Source organism: Zonotrichia albicollis, chromosome 1, assembly GCF_047830755.1.
Source record: "Zonotrichia albicollis isolate bZonAlb1 chromosome 1, bZonAlb1.hap1, whole genome shotgun sequence".
NCBI classification, from domain to species: Eukaryota; Metazoa; Chordata; class Aves; order Passeriformes; family Passerellidae; genus Zonotrichia; species Zonotrichia albicollis.
Window position 1 is genome coordinate 57,551,623 of NC_133819.1, and position 21,544 is coordinate 57,573,166.

Consider the following 21,544-nt stretch of genomic DNA (forward strand, 5'->3'; position numbering starts at 1 on the left):
ATTTTATTAGTAAGCTTCAGCATAAATTGCTCAGGTAAAAAATTAGTTATTGCTGCTTAAGTCAGAATCACCCTTCAAGTGATCTTAACTTGATCACCCTTTAAGTGATCTCTAATGCAGCTGACAGGCTCTTACATGAAACAGTTCAATTCCAAGGTGTCTGAAACCATCTCACATTTTTTCTCTGTCTCAAACAGAAGGTAATACTGTTAATAGCTCATTAACTTTGTAACAGAAAGAGACACAAACTGAAAACTGTTTGACCTGTTATACACTAATGAAAACTGCAAGAGCAGGCCGTTTTCCCATGTGTGCCTTAATTTATATTCTGGCGTTGCAAAACTTCACATTGTGGATGTTACACTCAAGTTCCTCTAAAAGAACATTACCTTCCTCTTTTGCATGCTGTACAAACAGTCCAATTACTGAACTAATATTCTTCACTGCAGCAAGATAGCCTTCCTTCAAACCTATTTGTCCTAATCGACCTGAAAGGAAAAAAGTGTTACTACATATCTGACTATTTAGACAGTCAACTTCCCAGCTTTTATACTTCCCAACTGTCTGTCTGTTGAAGTATCAACAGAAAATGCAAATTTTAACTACAAAAAATTCCTGTTACCATGTTGTCTTGGGAACAACAGTTGTCTTATTCCTTGTGTAACCAAAGACCCCAAGGCATTTTTCATCAGATTGATTCAACCTCCTATAGGTTTAAAATTTTTAAGTGTAAAACTCAGAAAGAATGCAATTTTTTAAATAAACCCTGTCATATAGCCTACATACTGAAAACATTTATTGAAACTCAAATTATATATATTTACATCAAATGCCACCTAGATCCCAAATAAATTAATCTAACTTAAATTTATTATGGCATAAAAAAACCCACATTTTATACATTTTGCTGGAAACTATATGGCATGAAGCTGTGTCATGGGAGGTTTAGGTTAGCTGTTAGAAAAATGTTCTTCACCCAGAGGTTGGTTAGGCAATGGAACAGGCTCCTCAGGGAACTGGTCACAGCACCAATCCTGTCTGATTTCAAGGTGCATTAGGCATGTGGTGTGATTCCTGGGGCTGGCCTGTGCAGGGTAGGAGTTGGACTTCAATGATCCCAGTGGATCCCTTCCAACTCAGGATTTCTATGATTCTATATGTGGCTACAGATAATTTTATTTTAAATACATAAAACATGTTGGTATTTGTTATGATGAATCAGTATGACATCTCTGAAAACTTAAGTACCTTCTTTCCACAGGCTGATAAACAGAAAATACCTGCACAAAGATCCAATAAAATTCAATAACACTTCAACCCCCTTTCCAGACAGGCCTGACACTTTCATAAAGACCTACTTGTACAAAAGAGAAGTTCAACCAAGAATTTAGATTACTTACCAATTAGCCTGAGTGTCAATGCTATAACACTATCACGAATTGACTGAGCAGTTTCATGCCCCTTTCTCTTCTTTATCCAGTTATCCATAGAAGGCCAAAGCACTTTACTGTGAAAGAAAAATTAATTTGAAAATCTCATACTGCATGAAGTGGTAGTTATAGTATTCATACACAAATGACTGTTCTATTACTAACTTCACGTAGACTGACTTAACAAATGTATATGAAATCAGGTTGCTTTCAAATGTCATGCTGATATGTTCCGTAAGTATCTTATATGACTGAAAATTCAGTTTGTATGTTACAAGTAGGATATGATGCTTGTTTTTAAACCTAAAATGACCCAAAGTAAGACTTTTTTAATCCTTAAAATTATGCTGATAGACCTAGTTACCTATTACCAGCACAACTCAAGAGACAATCACCTTGATATGGTTTTAATTAAGACTACATATGTTTCACTGAAGCTAATTTGTATTAATTTTGAAAGTATTTCAACAAAAAAATCTTCTTTACTATCTGAAGGTATGGAATTTATATACAAGACAATGATTATAAGTATCACTTATTATGTTATGTCACAGATAAACAAATGTCTCCTAAGTCATGTAACCTCTATATAGAAAATCAAGGCTGTCAGATCAGTGTAGCAGTCAAAATGGAGTCTTTCAAACAAGGTTAAGTATGGTAGCAGTCCATATCCTGGATTTTAGGTTCAAAGAAAATTTAAGACACTGACTCTAAGTATTATAATTATTTTAGAATTAAAATCAGACTGAAATCAAGATAATACATTAATGAGTATGGATATATTTCACTTCCAGCATGGAAGGAGTGTTATTTTCATATCAGAAATTCCACCTTCATTTTCTACTGTGGGGGAAGGGGAATTCAACAAGTACGTTTAGAAGAAGACAATCACTTTGCTTCACTGACAGACAATCTCAAAATCTTATACAGCTATTTTGAAAGCAATTCTTTACTAGAATGGCTCTAACAGGGTTCTTGGGACAATATCATAACATACTACATTTCCTCATTGATCATTTCTCCTATCTTAAAATAATGCACACATACATAGTAATCTAGGTCTCATCAGGCTGAAACATCCTCATTTTCTAAATACCTATGCAACATTTTATTATGTTAAAAGCTAAGTCATAATGAATTTGGGAAACAAAAAAACACCACCAAAACAAACCTCAGAAAAAAACACAAAGGAAAACATTTGAAAGTCATGATCACACAATACCACAATACCTTATAACATTATCATGTGTCCAATCCCACTTCATATGAGAGCAGAGTAAATCAACAGCAAATATATACTGCCAAGCATCTTCACTGAGATCTTCTCCATACTGCTCATGCAGGTGAAATTCTACTTTTGTACATGATTGCATTTCTAAAAGCAGGTTTGAGACCATAATACCAGCATCTAAAGATGAACTCTGGAATTTTAGAAGGTAATTATCTTAATGCATAAAAAATTACCAGCCCAGAACCAAACTCTTTACAAATATTTGATACTGACTGTGTACAGCATCTTACACCATATATCCAACTTTTGGGTTGAATTAGCACAAACAAACACAGTACATAAACCAAAACCTTCAAGCACTAGGTATTTTTCCTGACACTTTTACTAAAAGGAGAGTTTGGGAAAAAAATACCCAAACAAGAAAAAACACAGATCTCACACCCACTCTCTCATCTCCTCCTACAATCTGGGGATTTTTATTTCTCTCAATGCAGGTAAGAAGTGCTAGCATGGCTAGCTTCCTCCCTCCCCTCCCTTCCTCTTCTCTGTGGCAAGATGGAGAGGAGAGTTGGAGGCACAAAATATAAAGATCACAGGTTGAGAGAAGAACAATTTACTGGAAACAGCAATGAGATAAAAATACAAACAGTAATAACAATAAATACTAATGATGGAGGGTACAAAAGAGAGACCAACAATTCACATGGAAACAAACGTACACAACCTCTCCCTCCACCACACTATGCTGGCCTGGAAGGGACTCATTCTCCCTGGAAAATACTCCCTTCCCCACATCCCTGGTAATGATGTGAGGTGGTACAGAATTAATCTCCAAGTCCCAGCCATGCTCCCTTTTGGCAACTGCAAATATTAACCCTGTTCTGGCCAGAACTAGGACAGCTATGAATCAATATGATTTTGTTCACTTGATATATACAAAATTATTTTATTTCCAGGAAGCAAGCCTGGCATTAATATGGAATTTTCAAATATATGGGGCCCTAGCCTTTAAACAGACACACAAGCCTGTTACACAAACTCTTTTAGAAGCAAAGCACCTCTGCTTTGCATTTGCATGATATAAAATTGCTCCCAATTATTTCAATTTTCGTTTCTTGCAACATTCTTTTCAGGATGGTAATATGTGCCTGCTGAAAACTGATAGAAATTAAATGATTTGGCGAATGCTCAAAGGCTTGAAGTCAGCTCTCACTGATCATCCTTCTTCTGGTATCACTGGTTTTGTATTAATCACACCAACTACTTATGTAATTGAGTTTTGTTGTGATAAACAAGTATTTACAGTCTACCTTGCATAAAGATCATGAGTAAAAAGAAACTGGCTCATCTTGAAAATAACTGTAGTAACATATTACCTGTACACAGAGAACTACAGAAGACAAAACAAATACATGTTTTAAAAAGCAACAATATAAAGCAAAAGAAAGAAACATCTCAAAGAACCGTTCCAAAGATGCAAAGAATTCCCTAGTCAAACAATGCTCTAGTTAAAAGTTTAAAAACAACCTTTACTTTTAATGTTCCATAGATGGGAAAACAAGTACAATAAAGTATTGTATTCTAGTGTTCTAGTAGGGTCTAGACAACTAGGGGGAAAATGCCTGAAACGTTCACACTCTTCATTAGAAAAGAAAGTTGCTTGATTTTATTCAGCCAGCAAAGTGACCAATGCAGACAAAAGCTGATATTGACAATGAAATCAGACATTACCTGTTCCCAGTTGAGATAAGCACTTAAACAGGCCAGCATCTCATTGCTTGCACTCTTCCTGACAACTAATTGCATAGCTTTGTTAATTGCACCTTGGAAGACAAATATGTCAGACCATACATTTGTGATAAATAAAATCAATTTTTCTGAGTCTGGATAGTCTGAGGAAAAAAAGAAATAATTTAGTAAATTTTTAACATTTTAAAACACAAAAATGAATATATTCCGGCATTAAAAGCTAGTACATTCAGCAAGGTAACTAGGAAAAATGGCACAGAAGTCACATCAGAACTGAAGCCTAAGGAATACTGGCACATCTCAGTCCTGAGACTAAATAGGAAGAAAACATTCAATAAAAAGACCAAACAAGAAACACCAGCAGAACCCCAACAAACCTTAAGCCACCTCCCCCATTGTGATTTCACTCCCTCTCCCTTCATCTTTCTTACTTCACTAAGGAGAGTGGTCTTAGAGCATTGAAATTGGATTCTTTTAGGATTCAATTAGACTGGAAGACGAACTCCAACAACCTACCTAATACATTCCCGTCACAAATAAGCACTCTGATCACTGGGCCAAACTAGAATTAGTCAAAAAAAAAAAAAATCTACAGTGCTTGCTAATACCTTGCACCCACACACCTGTGAAATTATATGTAATTATATATATGGATATATATATATATAAAGCTTGCAAAGAACTTTCACATAATTCAAATCTGATATTCCTCAGCAGTTTTCCCAGACTTTGTCAGAGAAATTGCATATTATGCAAGTTGTATGTGAGCATATATGAATGTTGCATGCTACTATATATACTTCCATAGATGTAAAAATTTGTGCTACTCCATATAATTGAAGAATCCTCATTCAATAAAGTAATTCAGAGCAAGTATCAGACAACTATCAGTTGACAGGACAGTTCCAGATGATCAACAGGAAGCCAAAAGACCCTTCTGAATACCAAAGCTAAGAGCTTCAATGCAAAATACTAAGATAAAACAAGAATGTGTAGATTGCAAGCAATAACAAATACATTGGAATAAGTAAAAAAGCAGATACTACTTCCATGCATGAAATGCTATACTGGAATGCATATGCCTGAAACACTATACAAAAAACAAGCTGAATTCACTTTTCACTTCAGCATAACATCTACATTTTTTGAAAAATCTTAAGTACTAGAAAACATATCAAAATATATCAAATTAAGAAGCTTTAATGAATATAAAGGATATACACTTCAATGAGGTGTTTTGGATGGAACTTCTACTCTGAAGCTGCTCATCATGTGAAGAATTCAGTTTTTTTCTATCAGGACTGCTGGTGAACTAGAATTACTGGCAACTAGAATTGCCTGCCCAGGAATTTGAAACACTTAAAAAATTCACTCAATGATGAGTAAAGAGTTCAAGGAGCATAAAAAAAAATTAAAAAAAGAAAAAAGGGAGGGAACAGAGGACAGGTGAAAGGAAAATTAACCAGAAAGGTAACATTTTATTTATAGTCACTTAAGGCAGAATACTAGAAAGGAGAACAGAACAAAAACGATGGACAAGTCATCACGACAACAAATGATGTTGGTCTAAAGAAGCAATACTGACTGTTCATAGTGAATTTGGTAATTGTGTAGCTTGGGTTGTGATAATTCTGATGGGAATATGTGAAATTACATGTAAGAGAAAACGCAAAAATAAATGCAAAGTAATCAAATAAAACCAAACAAATTTTAAAATGCCTAAACAGAACTTAAGATGTGTTTACAGCTGTTCTCACTCAAAAAATTACTATAAAACCACAGAACAATGACAATAGAAACTTATGCAATTCAATGTATAGAAGATAAAATCATCCAATAAAAGCCTGCATTAAGCTATTAAAGTTTGGATCTTAGAAAGGAAAAAGAAAGGAAAAAAGGGGAAATGTTTAATATTTGCAAGAGCCCACAAAAAGAAAACACAGTTAGATACTGCAAAACAAAAAGCTTAATTATTATTTTAGATGCAGATATATCTGACAAGTAATAGTTTCTAACATGGTGCAGTATTAAAACTATTACGATAAAAGAAGTAAAAGTAGAATTATAACAGACTGAAGGATAGAAAAACAGAGGGAAAACCAGGAATTCGAAAAAGAACTCAAACAAAAATATTACACCCCCTCAAAAAATGGGAATTAAGAACAAAATGAAATCACAAACCTTTTTAAGATTAAAATAAAAAAAAGACAGGAATGTTATATGAAACATAGCAAGTAATTGAAACAATCTCAAGCTTTAGCACTCTGCTTGTCAGTGCTCTTGAATTTTATTTTAATGTTAAATACAGATACCAGTATACTATTTTCAAGCTTAGTGAGTTTTAATCTTCCAAAACTAAGATTCTTAACTTTGCAATAGTACATATGTGTTAACTTTGTTCCTGTGACCAAAAGGCAGGGGAGAAAAGGAAGGGAACAAAAACTGAAAAAACTTCTCAACAAAGCAAGAATTTGGATAACAGAAACTAAAAATATTTTAAGGAGGATATATTATAAAAATATCCTGGTTTTGATCAAGGTATAGTCCAGCTCCTGACACTGTGTTAAATACCTGGTTTTAAATCACACTTACTTTATGAATCAATACCTACTTAATTAAAATAAGAAAATACTAATAGGCTAAAAGGATGAAATTCACAGAAATCACATTATCATTTTGGAGATGGTGGGGAAATGAAAGCACAAAGTGTCCTAAATTAAATATTTCCTTGGAAAAATAAGTAGACTACTAAGAGCCCAGGTCACCATAAAACTACAGTACAGATGTGGTGGAACTTCTAGAACAGTCTATATTTCTGCATTTCAGAAAAAAATTCTGGAAAACAAGCCTTGAAGAGGAAAACAACCCTTGAACAGGATTTCTGTTTATTTTTACAAACATAATAATTCTGACACACTGCAGCAAAGATACACAGCACATTTACGATATAAGGCCACTAAACCACACTATACCTTCTTTAAGTAGACTATAGCAGAAAAGGCGGGCTCTTTCCAAATCTCCCAGCTGTCGACAAACTCCTGCATAGAGTCGACACAAAGCCTGACTGAAATTATAATTTGGGGCATTCTTCTGAGCCTTCAGCTTATTGAGAATAACACACAGCAAGGACTCTGCTAAATACTATAAGACACAAAATATATTGTTATACTGGTACATACTGAAGAATACTTGACAACATTGTAGTCGTACAACAAGTAAAAAGAACTATTATCTTATTTGCAATACTGTTTGCATATATCTAAAATGCAGGAAAGTAAATCAGAGGCAACCAATGAAAGAAAAAAGAGGGAGGAGCAGGCAACTTCCCAGAATAAACATGTGATAAACAAATGAAGAACAGGGCTACTACTGTTTTAACATAAATTGTTTGGTTATGTGATTAACAACAGTCTTCCTCAAAGAACAAGGAGAATAATGACAAGTAGAAGGAACGAGGAGAGTAATAATGACAGGTAGAGCAACCCAAATAACCTAATCAGAGCAAAGGCAAGCACCCTGACTTAGCGACTTCCAAAGATGCCACAGAAGGACAAACAGCCCATTGTTCAGGTGTGAGAGTTACTAGGTAAGCTAACAGCAGTCTTTCTCCAGATCACTGTACACACTTCAGGAGATGGGGAGGAGATGTTTCTGCCTATAGTAACATGGAACTTAATATGACATGCTGGAAAAAGAACATTGGGTTTGTGCAGAGTGTGCATGACCTATTATGGGATGCTTAGAGGGAGACCTCAAAGTGGGGAGTAGAATGAGAGGTTTAGGAGCCAGGTGCTGGAGAGCACACAGTTCAGACTGGGCATCTGTGAACAACAGGGATTCCGAATGTTAACTTTGGGAGGAACCAGAAGATCTATCTAAGCCAGCCACTGAAAGACCACAAGTCTGAGGCCCAGACACAAGTCCAGACCAGCTGCTGGAGGAATATGTATATACTTCTGTGTCTCTAAGTTTGTCAGTGCATGAGAAGTGAGAATATCAGTCACCTACTGAGTGCCTAATGTTAGCTGCTGGGGGAACCCATATTATCTGTATATACATGAATGTATTTTCCTCTACCAGGATTTCAACCTGACTAACCAGACAAGGGAATAAGAGTAGGTGTGTACTGTGTGCATGTCTCTCTACTAGGAGTATGTACTCTGTCTTGCTACTGGCTGGACCTGAAAGCATAAAGCTACAAGCCTTGCTTCTATGAAGTTAACAGACTTGACAACTCCTAACAAAGAGGCCTGAGATCTTGGTAGCAACTTCTGAGGAGAACTTAATTATGTACCAGGACTGTAACAGGACAAAATGCTGCCATGTACTAGTCGGTGAATTGCTCCGCTGTAAACTACAAATTATCTATGAGAAAGATAGCAACTGAAGCAAAATTTTTCAGCACTGGTGCTAAGGAAGTTCTGAGAAATAAAATAAGGGAAGAATTTTCCAATAAAATTAAATTTGATAACTTGATGTAGAATAGTAAAGGAAAACACAGAACTAAATTATATAGCAGTATATACATTAAAGTTTATTTTCTTGAATTAAAAAAAAAAAATAGAGTAATTTTGGAGAAACTCCTACAACTCTTAATACTGTCCGCTTCAAAAAATGCTGCAAAGATAAAGTGGTTTATGCATACATCAGAAAAGCATATGTATTTATAACTGCAGTTTTGCTTCTTTGACACCACTGAAAAGTAATTTCTTGTGCAGTTCTGTATTTTCTTATGTTATAAAAATTTAGGTTTCTAATAACCTTTCAAGACTACACTTTGGCACAGGACATTGCCACAACAATTGAGAATTCAAATACTACAAACTTAGACTCTTTCCATCTGCACAGAAGTGATTATTAAACAACAAAATTTAAAATTATGCTACTTACCTTGTTTTTTATACCAAATTCATAGACAACTTCTCTCTCTTCATCTCTCATTACTGGAATCTTTGAGATATTTCCAACATACACATGACCTTTGATAACTGGTAACAAGTCAAAACAGGATTCAGCAACTTTCTTTAATGCCAAAGAAATTTTCTGGCAGTCAGAATCCTTCTTTACTGATAGTGATTCTTCTAAACTGGAGCACTGTGATGAATCATTGAGTTCATAGGTTATACCATGGAAAGCCTCCTGCATTTCAGAGATGGTTTTTTTAGTATTTCTAACAGCAATAACATCACTGGGCTCCATCCTTGGCGGTTCACTCTCCAGTCTCAGTCTTTTGGCACTTCTTGGCATAGATACCTGCAGTAGTGTCCTTTTTCCACGATGATTTGAAAAGAATTGCTGATTTTGCACATCTTTGTCCTCGTCTTTGCCACTATCAGATTTCAAATTGCTCCCAGCTTTAACAAAAGCAGTTGATGTAGATGCAAATGCTTTGAATCCACCTACTTGAGACACAGGTCCTGGCAAACTTTGGCTGTCTGAAAAAGTACATCGGTTAAGCTGAATATTGCCTTTCAGAATGTTTAGTGTCCTTGCCCTTGCAGACAGCTCTGGATATATAGTGTCCAATATTTTCACAGAGTTCTCCTGAGGGGCACCTGGACCAGCACTAACTGCTGCAAAGAGAGGAAATCTTCCTGGAACAAGAAGTGCATGCTTTGGAATGGAAGTACAAAATTTCAAAGGTGAGGAGCGAATCCTTCTACCTACTGCCATTTCTGAGGGTGAGGGAGGAGAAAATAAAATAGCAGATTTTACTGCTGGAGTATCTGTTAATGGGGACATGAGAGGAAGAACTGGAGTTCTGCATAGTGGGGACATCAGGTCATCAAGAGGGGAAAGCAGAGAGAATTGACCTGTAGAAGACATTACCGGGGACACAGTACAGGCAATTTTTGGAGGAGTAGCAATCAGAGGCAGTAACAAGGGGGGGAGAGGAGGACCTATCTCTTCCCTGATTTTATTTATCATCTCAGATGAGCATTTTTTTGCCACAGAAGTATTAGCATTTGCAAGAACTGGCTGAGTAACTTTAAGAGTCTTTGTTTTTCTTTTACCTTGAATCAGTTTCTTTGATAGCTTGGTATGCATTACTTGGGCAGTTGTTTTGGTAGAAACAGTCAAGATTTCAGATAGTTCTTGATCTTTACACTTCCACTTATTGCTCTTCTTGAGAGCACAAGACTCTGATTCCACCATATGTAACTTCTCAAATACTGTCTTTTGTGGTTCAGAAAGTTGACCAACTGTTTGACAACTGCACCTTACATCAGAGAGGGTTGGATTTGGAAGATAATTGAGTAAAATTTTTTTTGTACCACTATCTATGATAACATCAGTGCTGCTTTCTCCTGTATTGCAAGCAGTTTGATTATTATTATTATATTCTTCAAACACTGAGACCCCCATATCAACACTGTGTAATAAACCTTGTTTCCCATTTGACTGAAGTTTAGCAAAATCATTTTCTTCTAAGAAATTGCCAAGTGCTAACATTCTTGCATTTAATTTACTGGTTTTTACAGTCAGCCTGCAATTTTCTGAGAATCTGCTTAACATCTTGCATAGTGGTAACCTATTTTTTGAAGCATTTGGCATCACGGGGCTTTCTTTTGATGTTCCAGATTTTAATAGACTTTCCTCATTGTGACTGATGCATCCAGCTATGTTAGACTCCATGAGTTCATTAGCACTCTCAGTATTTTCAGAGGTTAGTAATATACATTCTGTTTTCCAAGAGGCTGAGTCTTCAGGATAACTCTCCCCAGTCACACTTGACCACTCATTTGCAGTATCTCCAGAGTTGTTTGGTTCACAGTGTGTATTCATACCCACAACAGTGCCTGCTTTTAGGTGACTAACTGTGAAAGTACTTCCTGGGTGCATCATTGAATGAAGCTCACATACTTGGTAATCAGCATCAACAATTGCACCAGTTTCCAGAGCACCCAATGCAATTCTGCTGGAAGCTCTCAGTTTGTTTCTAAACATTGGAACGCATTCAGAACACTTCACATATTTCACTTTTTGCATAGAACAGTCCTTTTCTTCAGAGTCATTGCTCTGCTCTGGCATATCAAAATCACTTTTACAATTTACTATGGCATTTTTCCCAGAACCCACAAAACTGTTCAGTTCTTTACTTTCTCTCCCACCTGTTAGTGAATAAGTTCTAGAAGGACCTGTTCTAACCTTCCATGTAGAAGTCCTGCATCCTGATTCCTGATAATCAAACTTTTGGAGAAAAGCATTCTTATAAGGATTTGCATATATGATCTGTGATTTAACAGATGCTTGAGGTTCTTTATCTACTGGCTGCTCCTTATCTGAAGTTTTCTCTTCATTTTTGTGTACATATTCTCTCTCAGGGCAACCTGTTTCTTTGCCCATGTTGACTTGTTCAGTAGACAGAATCTCAGCACCCTCTTCTAAATTATCTGAAGAACAGTTAAATGTACTACTCATAATGGAATTTGTATGTCCCTTGTTTTCCCAAGTACAGGAAAAAGCAGCCTTTCCTGCTAAGTTAGTTTCAAGGAAACCAACAACATTCTGAAGACTGAAATTTAGATCAGGAGATCTTGTGGATTCCAAGCCAATTCCCACTTGCACAGGAGAATTGGTTTCTTCATTATTTATACAGCATTTTTCCAAGTCCTTTTGAGTAGAAAAAGCCAAACCACTTCTATATTCCATTTCTGAAGTAGGATGGCAAATGATCTCTGAAATATCATTTTTCTTCACAACATTCTTTTCCTGCTTCAGTGAACTGAAGCAAGTCTCAGTCACCAATTCCTTGCTTTGCTTATTTAATTTCCCTTCTATTTCATCACATTTAAAATTTTCAGTTATCAAGAGCTGAGTCAGAGGTTTTGCACACTGTTCCTCAGAAATAGGATTACTTTCTATTAAGACAGATTCAATTGTATCCCCTCTTGCTAACAACTCACTGATTTCCCCTCCACAATCTTCTGGATTAACTCTGACTTCAGTCTCTAGAGATTTAAACAGTCTAAAGGTTTGAGATTTGGACTGCCCACATTCTAATGTCTTACATAAGTTTTCAGATTGTTTTATTTCACCTTTCACTTCTGTAAAATCAAACGCAGAAGATTCACACTTAGCTACACTGCTTTCTGCACCAATAATGCATGCTGTCTTTGATAGTGAAAGTATATTTCCTAAGTTTGACTTCCTTTGAGATAAATTACCACCATCTTCCTTGTGATGTGGTTTGCTTTGTAAACCTACCACCTCCTTTATATCTGCTAGTTTTACATTTTTTGCACTATGGAGTAGCTCTGACAATTCAGCTATTTCTAGAACACTTCCTCTGTTAAATTTCATAGGTACTTCAGGAGTTGGAGCTCTGGTTATATTCATGTCTTCGGTTTTGAGGTGTTCATCATTTGGAAAGACTGACAAAATTCTGATTCCTTCAGTAGCAGATACAGGTAAATAATGCCTAGAGACTTTAACAGTCTCTGGTTCACATTCTCTGTTCACTTTGTCTTTTGTGTGCATATGTTGTTTCTCCAGAATCTCTTCACTGTCATATTTTATTTCAGAGCACTGAGAGTGTGCAGAAATCTCAACAGCTCCAGTTATATTAGTTAATTTGACTACATTTTTTGATTTATTTTCTATCAATTCATCAGATTTTTCCTCAGCATCTTCTCTTTGAAGCACAATGCATTGCTTAGATAGGAAATGAGAAACACTCTGCAGAACAGATGCTACTCTGGAAGCTTCTCTCTGTGCCACTAATTTATTTCTCTCTACATTCAGTAATTCATCACATTTTTCATGTGTACCCTCATTATCAACAGCTCTAATTAAGGTTACATTCTCCTCTGTTTGCTCTACCACACTACATTTTTCTACCTGTTTCTGAGACTTGAAACTTTGTAACATAAAATCTGCTGAAGAATCAACCTCTTCACTGTTCATGTCCTCACCATCTCCTTTCCATTCTTCCATGTCTTCCGATTTGTGTGCTGTTGCTCCAGTTAGTTTTCTGTTCTCAGCTTCCACATCCCCAGAATTCTCCTCCAAACAATTTTTGTTAGTTATCATGCTTGTTGTTAGAGTAGCACCTTCAACTTGCTCTCTTTCAGCATCTCTTTCCTTCCTTGATGTCTTAGGACTCATACGAATATTCTTTTCATTCCAACTCAGATTAAGCGAGATTTCTGCATCAAAACCATGCTCACATGATTTGCACTGTCTGTTACACTCAGCACCAGGGCTGACTAAATTACAACTCAGAGGCTGAACTTGATCTTCTTGTAAAATATCCTCCAGTGCACAAGTACTGCAATCATCTTCTTCATCACTGGAACCTGTGACTTCTCCCAGGAACATATCCTTCAATCAAAAAAAAGCAAAGTTAATAATCTGAACCCTAGAATCAGTTTTAGGACCTACTTTTTTAAACAAGTACACTTAATGCCCTGACATGCAATGGTTTTGAGAGATTAAGGCTGGTCAACAAAATTACAACTCTCTCCACCATTGCTCTTCATAGTGAATGAAAGTGCCTCTGTAAAAATATGAGACTTCTTTATCTACCTACTTGCATTCTAAAATTACCGGAAATGAGCATTTCAGCAGGATCTAACTTTCAAGCTCTGGAATTTTGCTATGAAAGCCAAGCTTACATTGAACACAAACTGGGACCTAAGGTCTGCACCACTGGGAAATTATGACAGCAAGTTGAGACATAGGTGACTGTATATTGGTTTTGGCTAGGATAGTTAGTTTTCTTCACAGAAAGGGGGGTATGTTTTGGATTTGTGCTGAAAATGCTGTTAATAACATAGAAATGTTTTCATTTTTGCTGAGTGGTGCTTGCACAGCATCAAGGGCTGTTCTGCTTCTCCTACTGCCACACTGGTGAGAGCACTAGGGGGATGCACAGGAAGTTGGGAGGAGACACAGTTTGGACAGCTGACCCCAACAGACCAAAGAGACATCCCATCCCATTATGCCATCATGCTGAGCATATAAAGAGAGGGAAGAAAGGAAGGGTGGACATTCGGTCTGATGATATTTATCTTCCCAAGTCACCACTATGCATAATGGAGCTCTGTTGACCTGCCTGCTCATGTGAAAGAGTGAATGAATTCCTTGTTCTGCTTTGCTTGCATGCGCACCTTTTCCTATTAAACTGTCTTTATCTCAACCCACACATTTCCTCACTTTTACTCTTCCGATTTTCCCCAGCATCCTGCTGGTGGAGAAGTCAGAAGCAGTTGCATGGCACTTTATTTCTGACTGGGTTTCAATCATAACACATACACTTCTGAACATTATGTTTTTGCTCCCTTCCACAGGCAGTATGCTACAAAGTTAAAGAAGTATCCATATGGATCTAAGCACACAGAGACCTTTTCAGCGCATGAGTAAGTAACACTGATACAAAAAAAAAAAAAAAAAATCATTATTTCTTTAGTACCTTTAGTAATTTTAAGACCAAGTTAAGTGCCAAATCAGATGCATCCTGAAACTCACCTGTGTAGTCAGTGGTGAAAGCTGTACCGGAGAAAGTAGAGCAGGAAGAGGTCTGGCCCAATTCAATATATCCATCACATTTCCACCTGGGTCTCTCCACTCCTGACTAGAGAAGCCTGAAGCGCTGTGCTCCCTGCCTGTCTGTATTATCACATCTACATTTTTATCCTCACTACTGTGAAGTTGTTCTTCAGTAGTCCTGTTCACAGCACAATCATCTCCAAAAGGCTCAGTACTTGTTTGAATTATCATCGCTGTTCCAGAATTTTGCTTTACAGCACTTTCCCCTGAAGAACACCAAGGTAGTGTTTTGCCATCACTCTTCCTGATCTTTTGGTGGATTTGTATGGTGTCTAAGACAAAAAAATATCATTAAGAATTTTTGCCTTCCCATTTTTGTTTACAGAGATAATATATAATAGTAATAAAAATGTAATACCATATTTTCAAGTGACGTTTTTGTAGAAGATCTTAATCACTTTCAGAAATGCTTCCCCTATTTTTTAATGAAAACAGCATGTGCAAAGAGCTTTTCCCCAAACTGCCTGACTTGGATCATTAAAACATTCCCAATTTTTCTCATCAGGAAGGGTCATTCTTGGTAGGATTGAAGGTCCATATGTTTTATCTCAGTCTTTGCCCAGTAACTCAGTCATAAAAAGCAGAACAACTGTGCACAGACATTCCCCACCCAGGCTGTAATTCTCAGCTTAAAGCAACCTGCACGTTTGAGCCAGCAGCTGTGCTTCCAAGCAAGTTACAATTATACCCTGCCATAAATACAACAAGGAATCTCTTAGCTACATTTCCAGTTTATGATTTAATATGCATATGCTTTTGAATTGTTTGTTCTTTAAATTTAAATATTGAGTCTAATCACACAAGAATTTGCTTTAATGGTATAATTTAGTCAGTTCTGAAGCCCTAATTAAAAAAAAGCACCACAACATATCCTATGCACAAAGTTTTTGGAACAACTAAGATACAGAGCAGTTGAGAACCCTTTAAAGATGTCAACTATACAGTTTTACATTTATTCTAACAAGAAGAAAGCACGTCCAAATACTCTGTGTAATTCTTTGCAATACTTTTGTTACTTTTCAAATCACAGTTTTTACTATTACACAGTAACTCATTTATTATGCAGACAAAACATATTCATCCAGGAAAGTCTAAAGACAAATAATTTAAATTTATTATAATTATGCTAAATACTTCAAAAAGGGAAAAGATAGCCCAGTTTCCTGAAATTTAAATTCTATGATTTTATAAAATGAAAATTTTACCTCCAACAAGACAGTAGAAATCAACAATTCCCAAACCCCAGTGTGTCATATGGAGCTAAAATCTCCTCTGTAGTATTTGCAATTCTTATATGACATTGTATGTGTGATCTTGTTTACAGTATTCACAAACACTACTAGACACTAAATCAGCAGTATTAAAGCAAGCGATCAAGCCTATTCTGCATACATATGAGTACATCATCTGCAGTGAACCACCTGAATTTTGTGACTAAATTTTTCCTTAAAAAAGCTAATTTAGATTTAAGAGAAACTGCTGTTAAACAATTTACCTGCACAGACAGGGTAAGGGTTTTTTATGACAGTTTCATGCACCATAAGCTGCAAAACTCTGAAAGTTTACTCAGAATCTTTGTTTAGAAACTTTGTCCAGCCCCTGAACACACACTCTCACCCCCCTGCTTGATGTGGGAACTCAGCACATCACTCCGGATGTCCAGAGTTACTGAGAGAACCCTTGGGGGGGGGGGGGCTCGGAGATCCTGGAATGTTGCCAAAAGTACCTGGTGGCTTGACTTTGACCCTTCGAGGGATGTGCCACCTGTTTGAGGACATGAGAGTCATTTGGGAATGAATGGTGTAAGAATGATGTGTTTACAAAATGAAAGATAGATTTTAGGGTTTTGGTACAGGGCGGTTATGGAGACAAGATGGAGGGATCAGGGCCTGTCTTGTCCTTCTTTCTTCTTCTTGTCATCCATTTTCTGTGGTGATGTTGGCACTTTGGGATTGGTCCTTGGTGAAGGTGCACTTGCTAATATGGGTGAAAGGTATTGGGAAATAAAGGTAAATATGATGTATGTAGTTTTTAGTATAAAAAGAGATGACTGCCCAGTCGGAGGTCAGAGTGCCCTTGGCTGCCTTGCTGGTCAGACCTCTGTCGGGCAGAAAGAAAATTCTATAGATAAGAAATAATAAACAATCCAAAGACTGAAAATCTGAAGAGTCTAGACTCGTCCTTAGAAACGCGGGCTGTCCCAGAGCCATCCTACGCGTGTCCGGGCAGAGACAAACAGCCGAACCGGACAGCTTGACACTGCCGGACTTCCATGATCTTCGAAAAAAGAAGATTGTACATGTCTGGAACTCCTCCTGGAGGAGGTATTGGGGTGTTTACTGGAAAAATGAGGGTTATAAAAACCCCAAATTTTGATGCTTATGCAGGTCTCCACCTCTGACAGACTCCTACTGCATATCACAATCACAGACCACAATCACCCACACATCATTGGAGCCAGAGGTGGTGGTTATCTTTGTCTTTTCTCCTCTATCTTTTTTTTCTAGTTTTCTTCTTTAGGGTGATTACACAATTCAGAATAGCTATATACTCCTTTCCAATCCACTTTACAGTGTTTTCCATGTACAGTTTCAAAGCAGTTCTAAAAAAATTTGTGGTTTTCTACTTTAATCCACTCCAAGGGATCCTTTAGCAACAAATCCGATTGCCCTGCCTCAAAGGCAAGTCACAACACCATCCCACAGTAGAAATGACAGCACGTGCACAAAATGGTTTTGAGTATAGGATGTATTAACTGGCACAACTTGCATTTTGTTGGGGGAAAAAAAAATCGTGTGCTTCATTACTGCTATCTGTGTTAATCCACTACTAGAATTTGCACAGATATTCCTAAAGCAACATCAATGGTAGTATTATATTTTGAAACATTAATTTGATAGGTCAAAATAGCCTCCTCAGCGATCAAAAACTTTTAAGCACATTCTGATACGTCAGCACCACTAAAGGAGTAAATCAGAGAAACTAATCAATAACCCTATTTCAAAGATCTATCTCAAGTCACTTCATGTAGCAACTCCATGAAAAAATCTCAACTACTGCACTGGACACCAGGAGGAGGGAGAAACCGATCAACCTGAAGGGCCCTAGCACATCATTTTCACAGAAGATAAGAAAGCTCTGCCATTCCCTTTACATTTTTTAAGTATTACAACAATCCATTGTTTTATAAAGCCATTTACAAGCCACAGTCACATAGAGCTTCTAGGATGTTCTAAATTTTCTCAGGACAAACCTACATTCATTTTACAATTTGAGTTCCAATCCAAGGCAAAAGGAGCTCTTTGACAAATAGAAACAAAGAAAATAAGGAAAATTCAGAAGTTGGTTGTCTCTTACATTTTTTTTCATGTCTTTTTGTGCCAACCATTTCAAAGCTCAGAATTTACCCTGCACTGAAGCAGGCAGCAACACAGTTAAAGATTTTGCCCCTACAAGGACTCCATTTAGAAAATTAGGAAGTTTACTTTTCACAGTGAACTACACAATAGTACTGACTTATTAGGAACTTTACATCCTATCTATACTCTCAAAATCAGTCATGCGCCTACATCAAGTCCAAGAATATTGATACGTATAATTCATTTAAATGTTTCCCCTGAACAATGGATCAAAGACATAATTTCTGAATAACTAAGAAATTCTCCAAACTTCTCTACTCATCCCTTTCCAACCCAGTCACTAATAACTGCATTTCTTTGGCAATGAGATACCTTTCTTACAGTTACCCATTTAACCATAGGAAGAGGTGCCATAGCAATTTTTAAAGATTCAACATATGTAAGTTTCTTCATTTGAAGTGTCAACTCTGGCACCTTGGTCTGAACCTCAGGTCCAGCAAAAGCCTTATGAATACCGAGCCCATCTCATTGGAAGGATCCTCGCAAAGATCATATTTCACAGACAAATTTTACTCTATCCAGGGAATCGCACTCCTGTTCATTATGTGACTCAATGAAATGATAAAGTTTTCTTCTGAAATCTATAACCTGGAATCTAGTTCATGTAGCTTCAAATCCTTACACTGCTGCCTTCTCTCACTTCTGAGAGATTAAGATTACTCTGATTTGAAAATACCATCAAAAGCTATCATGTACTACTTGAAATATCTTCTTCATGCAAAGTGGAGAAAGAAGCAGAGATGAAATAAGTGATCCAATGCTAAAATTGATTGACTTGGTACTAAACAAACTATATTTTACAACTCAAAACTTTAGTCTTGATTGGGTACATTGCAAGGCAATTCACTGCTGCAAGTTGTCCTCTCCTCACTCCAAGCAACAAAGCAACTTTTTGAAACGAGTCTTGTGGTTTTTTCGTCTCAAGAAGGATCAGATTAAGATGTGGTATTTTATAAAAATAAATAATATAGCCAAAGAATCTCATCTGATTTACAGCAAAACCTCATCAGCACAGTGATTGCAGATGCCTGGCAGAAGCAACTGCATAGTTCTCAAGAACAGCGGTGTTTCTCTGAGAAAAAAATTCCTCCACTGAAATTTTTAATGCCCTGACAACGACTTTTTCCACCTGTATCCAATTATGTGAATTTCAGGATGCTTCATACACTAAATATTCTTTGAAGCTACAGGCAATTTTCTGTTTTCTGAGACAGTAAATCTGATATTAAAGCAGACAACTCAAGTGCACTCCTTTCCATTATTGCATTTACAATCTACATGCAGCTTCTGCCCTATCCTGTATCCCCAAACAAAAAGATGAGCATATAAGATGGGTATAGCTCCGTAGTAAGCCAGCTTTAGCTCAGAACCCAGTTACAGAATACCTCTTGAAGAAGCTTGACTCCTCCCAGACAGGTTCTTTGCTTTTCTTCAGTTCATCTCACCATTGCATATGAACAGAGCATGTTAGAGAACCCAACTTAGCAAAATATTCAGCACTCAACTGCAAGATTCTTAAAATGCTTAATTAAATGTTTATTCACAATGTAGGTGATTTTATGTCCCAACTATATGAGATAAAGTTTTCCAAAGACTAAAATACTATCAATGTCTTATTAACCCTAGATTATGGCCCAAGGTTACTGGACTGATGGTCAGATGCACGTATTGTCAACTTCATTACTGGTAGATTTGTAACAATACTACCAAATGCTTTTAAAATAAGTTTGGCAAACCTCCATTATCCTATGATGCTTTCACAACAGCACATTTGGAAAGCCTCATGAGTCTTCCAATTTTCACATATGAACACATTCTTCAAGAAAACCATTCAAAGTACTATCAACCTTAGCAGAACAGAGAAGACACTGATCCATAATGCAAAGCTTTGGGTATTGTACAGCACATTTGAATATACTAAGAAATGTTAGAAGAAGTACACTTCTGAAAGGCTAGATCCAGGCAGCAGATTAACTGACATTCTCTGGAAAAGATACTACCATAAGGCTGATCTGCTCTCTAGGTTGAAACTATTATAATATGGGCAAACTCATTAAGATCCTTTTTTTCCTGGAAGATTGCACCCGTAAACATAAGCACTTTGTTATTATGAATTCAAGGGAAAGGCCAGTTTCATAAGAGGCTGAATAATGATATAACTGTTCTAAGCTTGATGAGGGAAAAAAAAACAAACCAGTAACAGGATAAAAGACTTATTTCTATGAAATCTAACCATTCCAACAAAAGCATGGTCTAAGCTTAGAATTTTCTCCATACTGAAGTGGGAAGAAAGAAGGACTGGCTAGAAGAGACTCTTAGAGATAATTGCTTCCTTCTATGAAAGTACTGTCATCTCCTTGAGAAGATATGAATAGGAAGGATGGAACACAGTTTCTGAAATCTAAAGTTCCTCTTTTGGTGGATGGCAAAGGGATTACTCTGGAACCTGATATCCCTAAAATCACATATATTTTAAACTCTTCAGTTTCTTGTGCTTGTTCTTGTCACTTGATTCATCCTTGATCAAGACATTAAATTCAGAATTGCAGGGCACAAGTGTCCAGCTCAGTTTTGGAGCTGAAGCCATGCATTTGCGGCATTAAACTCAAGGAAGTAAGGCTGACTAACAGGTTTATGAGCTGGTCCTTATATTTTGGCACTTCTTAAGTGGATTCCACTGGAACACATCCGGAGGCAGATTCACTATGATCTACACTAGTAGCACAATTTCAGACTTAACAGGGTCTTTGAAAAGTTTATCTTCAAAGCTCTTAATGCTGGTGGGTACCAATCCCAGGCAGTATCTCTACACCTTTAGTTACAGAAAAATCAAAGTAGTAGAGAAACTGAAAAAACTAATAAAGCTTAATAAAAACATTCCAGAGATGCAACACAGAAATTAATGCAGTTTCAAGGCATCTATTACTCTTCAGTGCAGAAAGAAAATATCTGCTATGTAAAGTTAAAGCAGTTAAAGTTTGCTGTGAATATGCATGTGCATAACTACTCAGATTATTTTTTACCATTATCTGAATATCACATTACAAAGAAGAAAATGGAGTTAACAGCTTCTTAAACCTTGTAATTCAACTATGTTACCACATACTTGTTTCTGACTAAAAAGAGCCCATCATTCACATTACATACTACAGAGTTGATTACGA

The 21,544-nt window shown here is 36.7% G+C and overlaps 1 protein-coding gene across 2 annotated transcripts in view; it reads right to left on the reverse strand.

Moving 5' to 3' along the window:
* The window catches only part of ICE1 (interactor of little elongation complex ELL subunit 1), a 41,566-nt gene that overhangs the window by 5,322 nt on the left and 14,700 nt on the right, over window positions 1-21,544 (reverse strand). For both annotated transcript variants that reach the window (XM_026798167.2, XM_074542070.1), the window contains 7 exons: window positions 14,881-15,233; window positions 9,301-13,734; window positions 7,383-7,551; window positions 4,393-4,553; window positions 2,661-2,851; window positions 1,401-1,507; window positions 390-488 (listed from right to left, as the gene is read on the reverse strand). In XM_026798167.2, coding sequence (XP_026653968.2) covers window positions 390-488; window positions 1,401-1,507; window positions 2,661-2,851; window positions 4,393-4,553; window positions 7,383-7,551; window positions 9,301-13,734; window positions 14,881-15,233 — 5,514 coding nt within the window. The remainder of the gene's footprint in view (window positions 1-389; window positions 489-1,400; window positions 1,508-2,660; window positions 2,852-4,392; window positions 4,554-7,382; window positions 7,552-9,300; window positions 13,735-14,880; window positions 15,234-21,544) is intronic.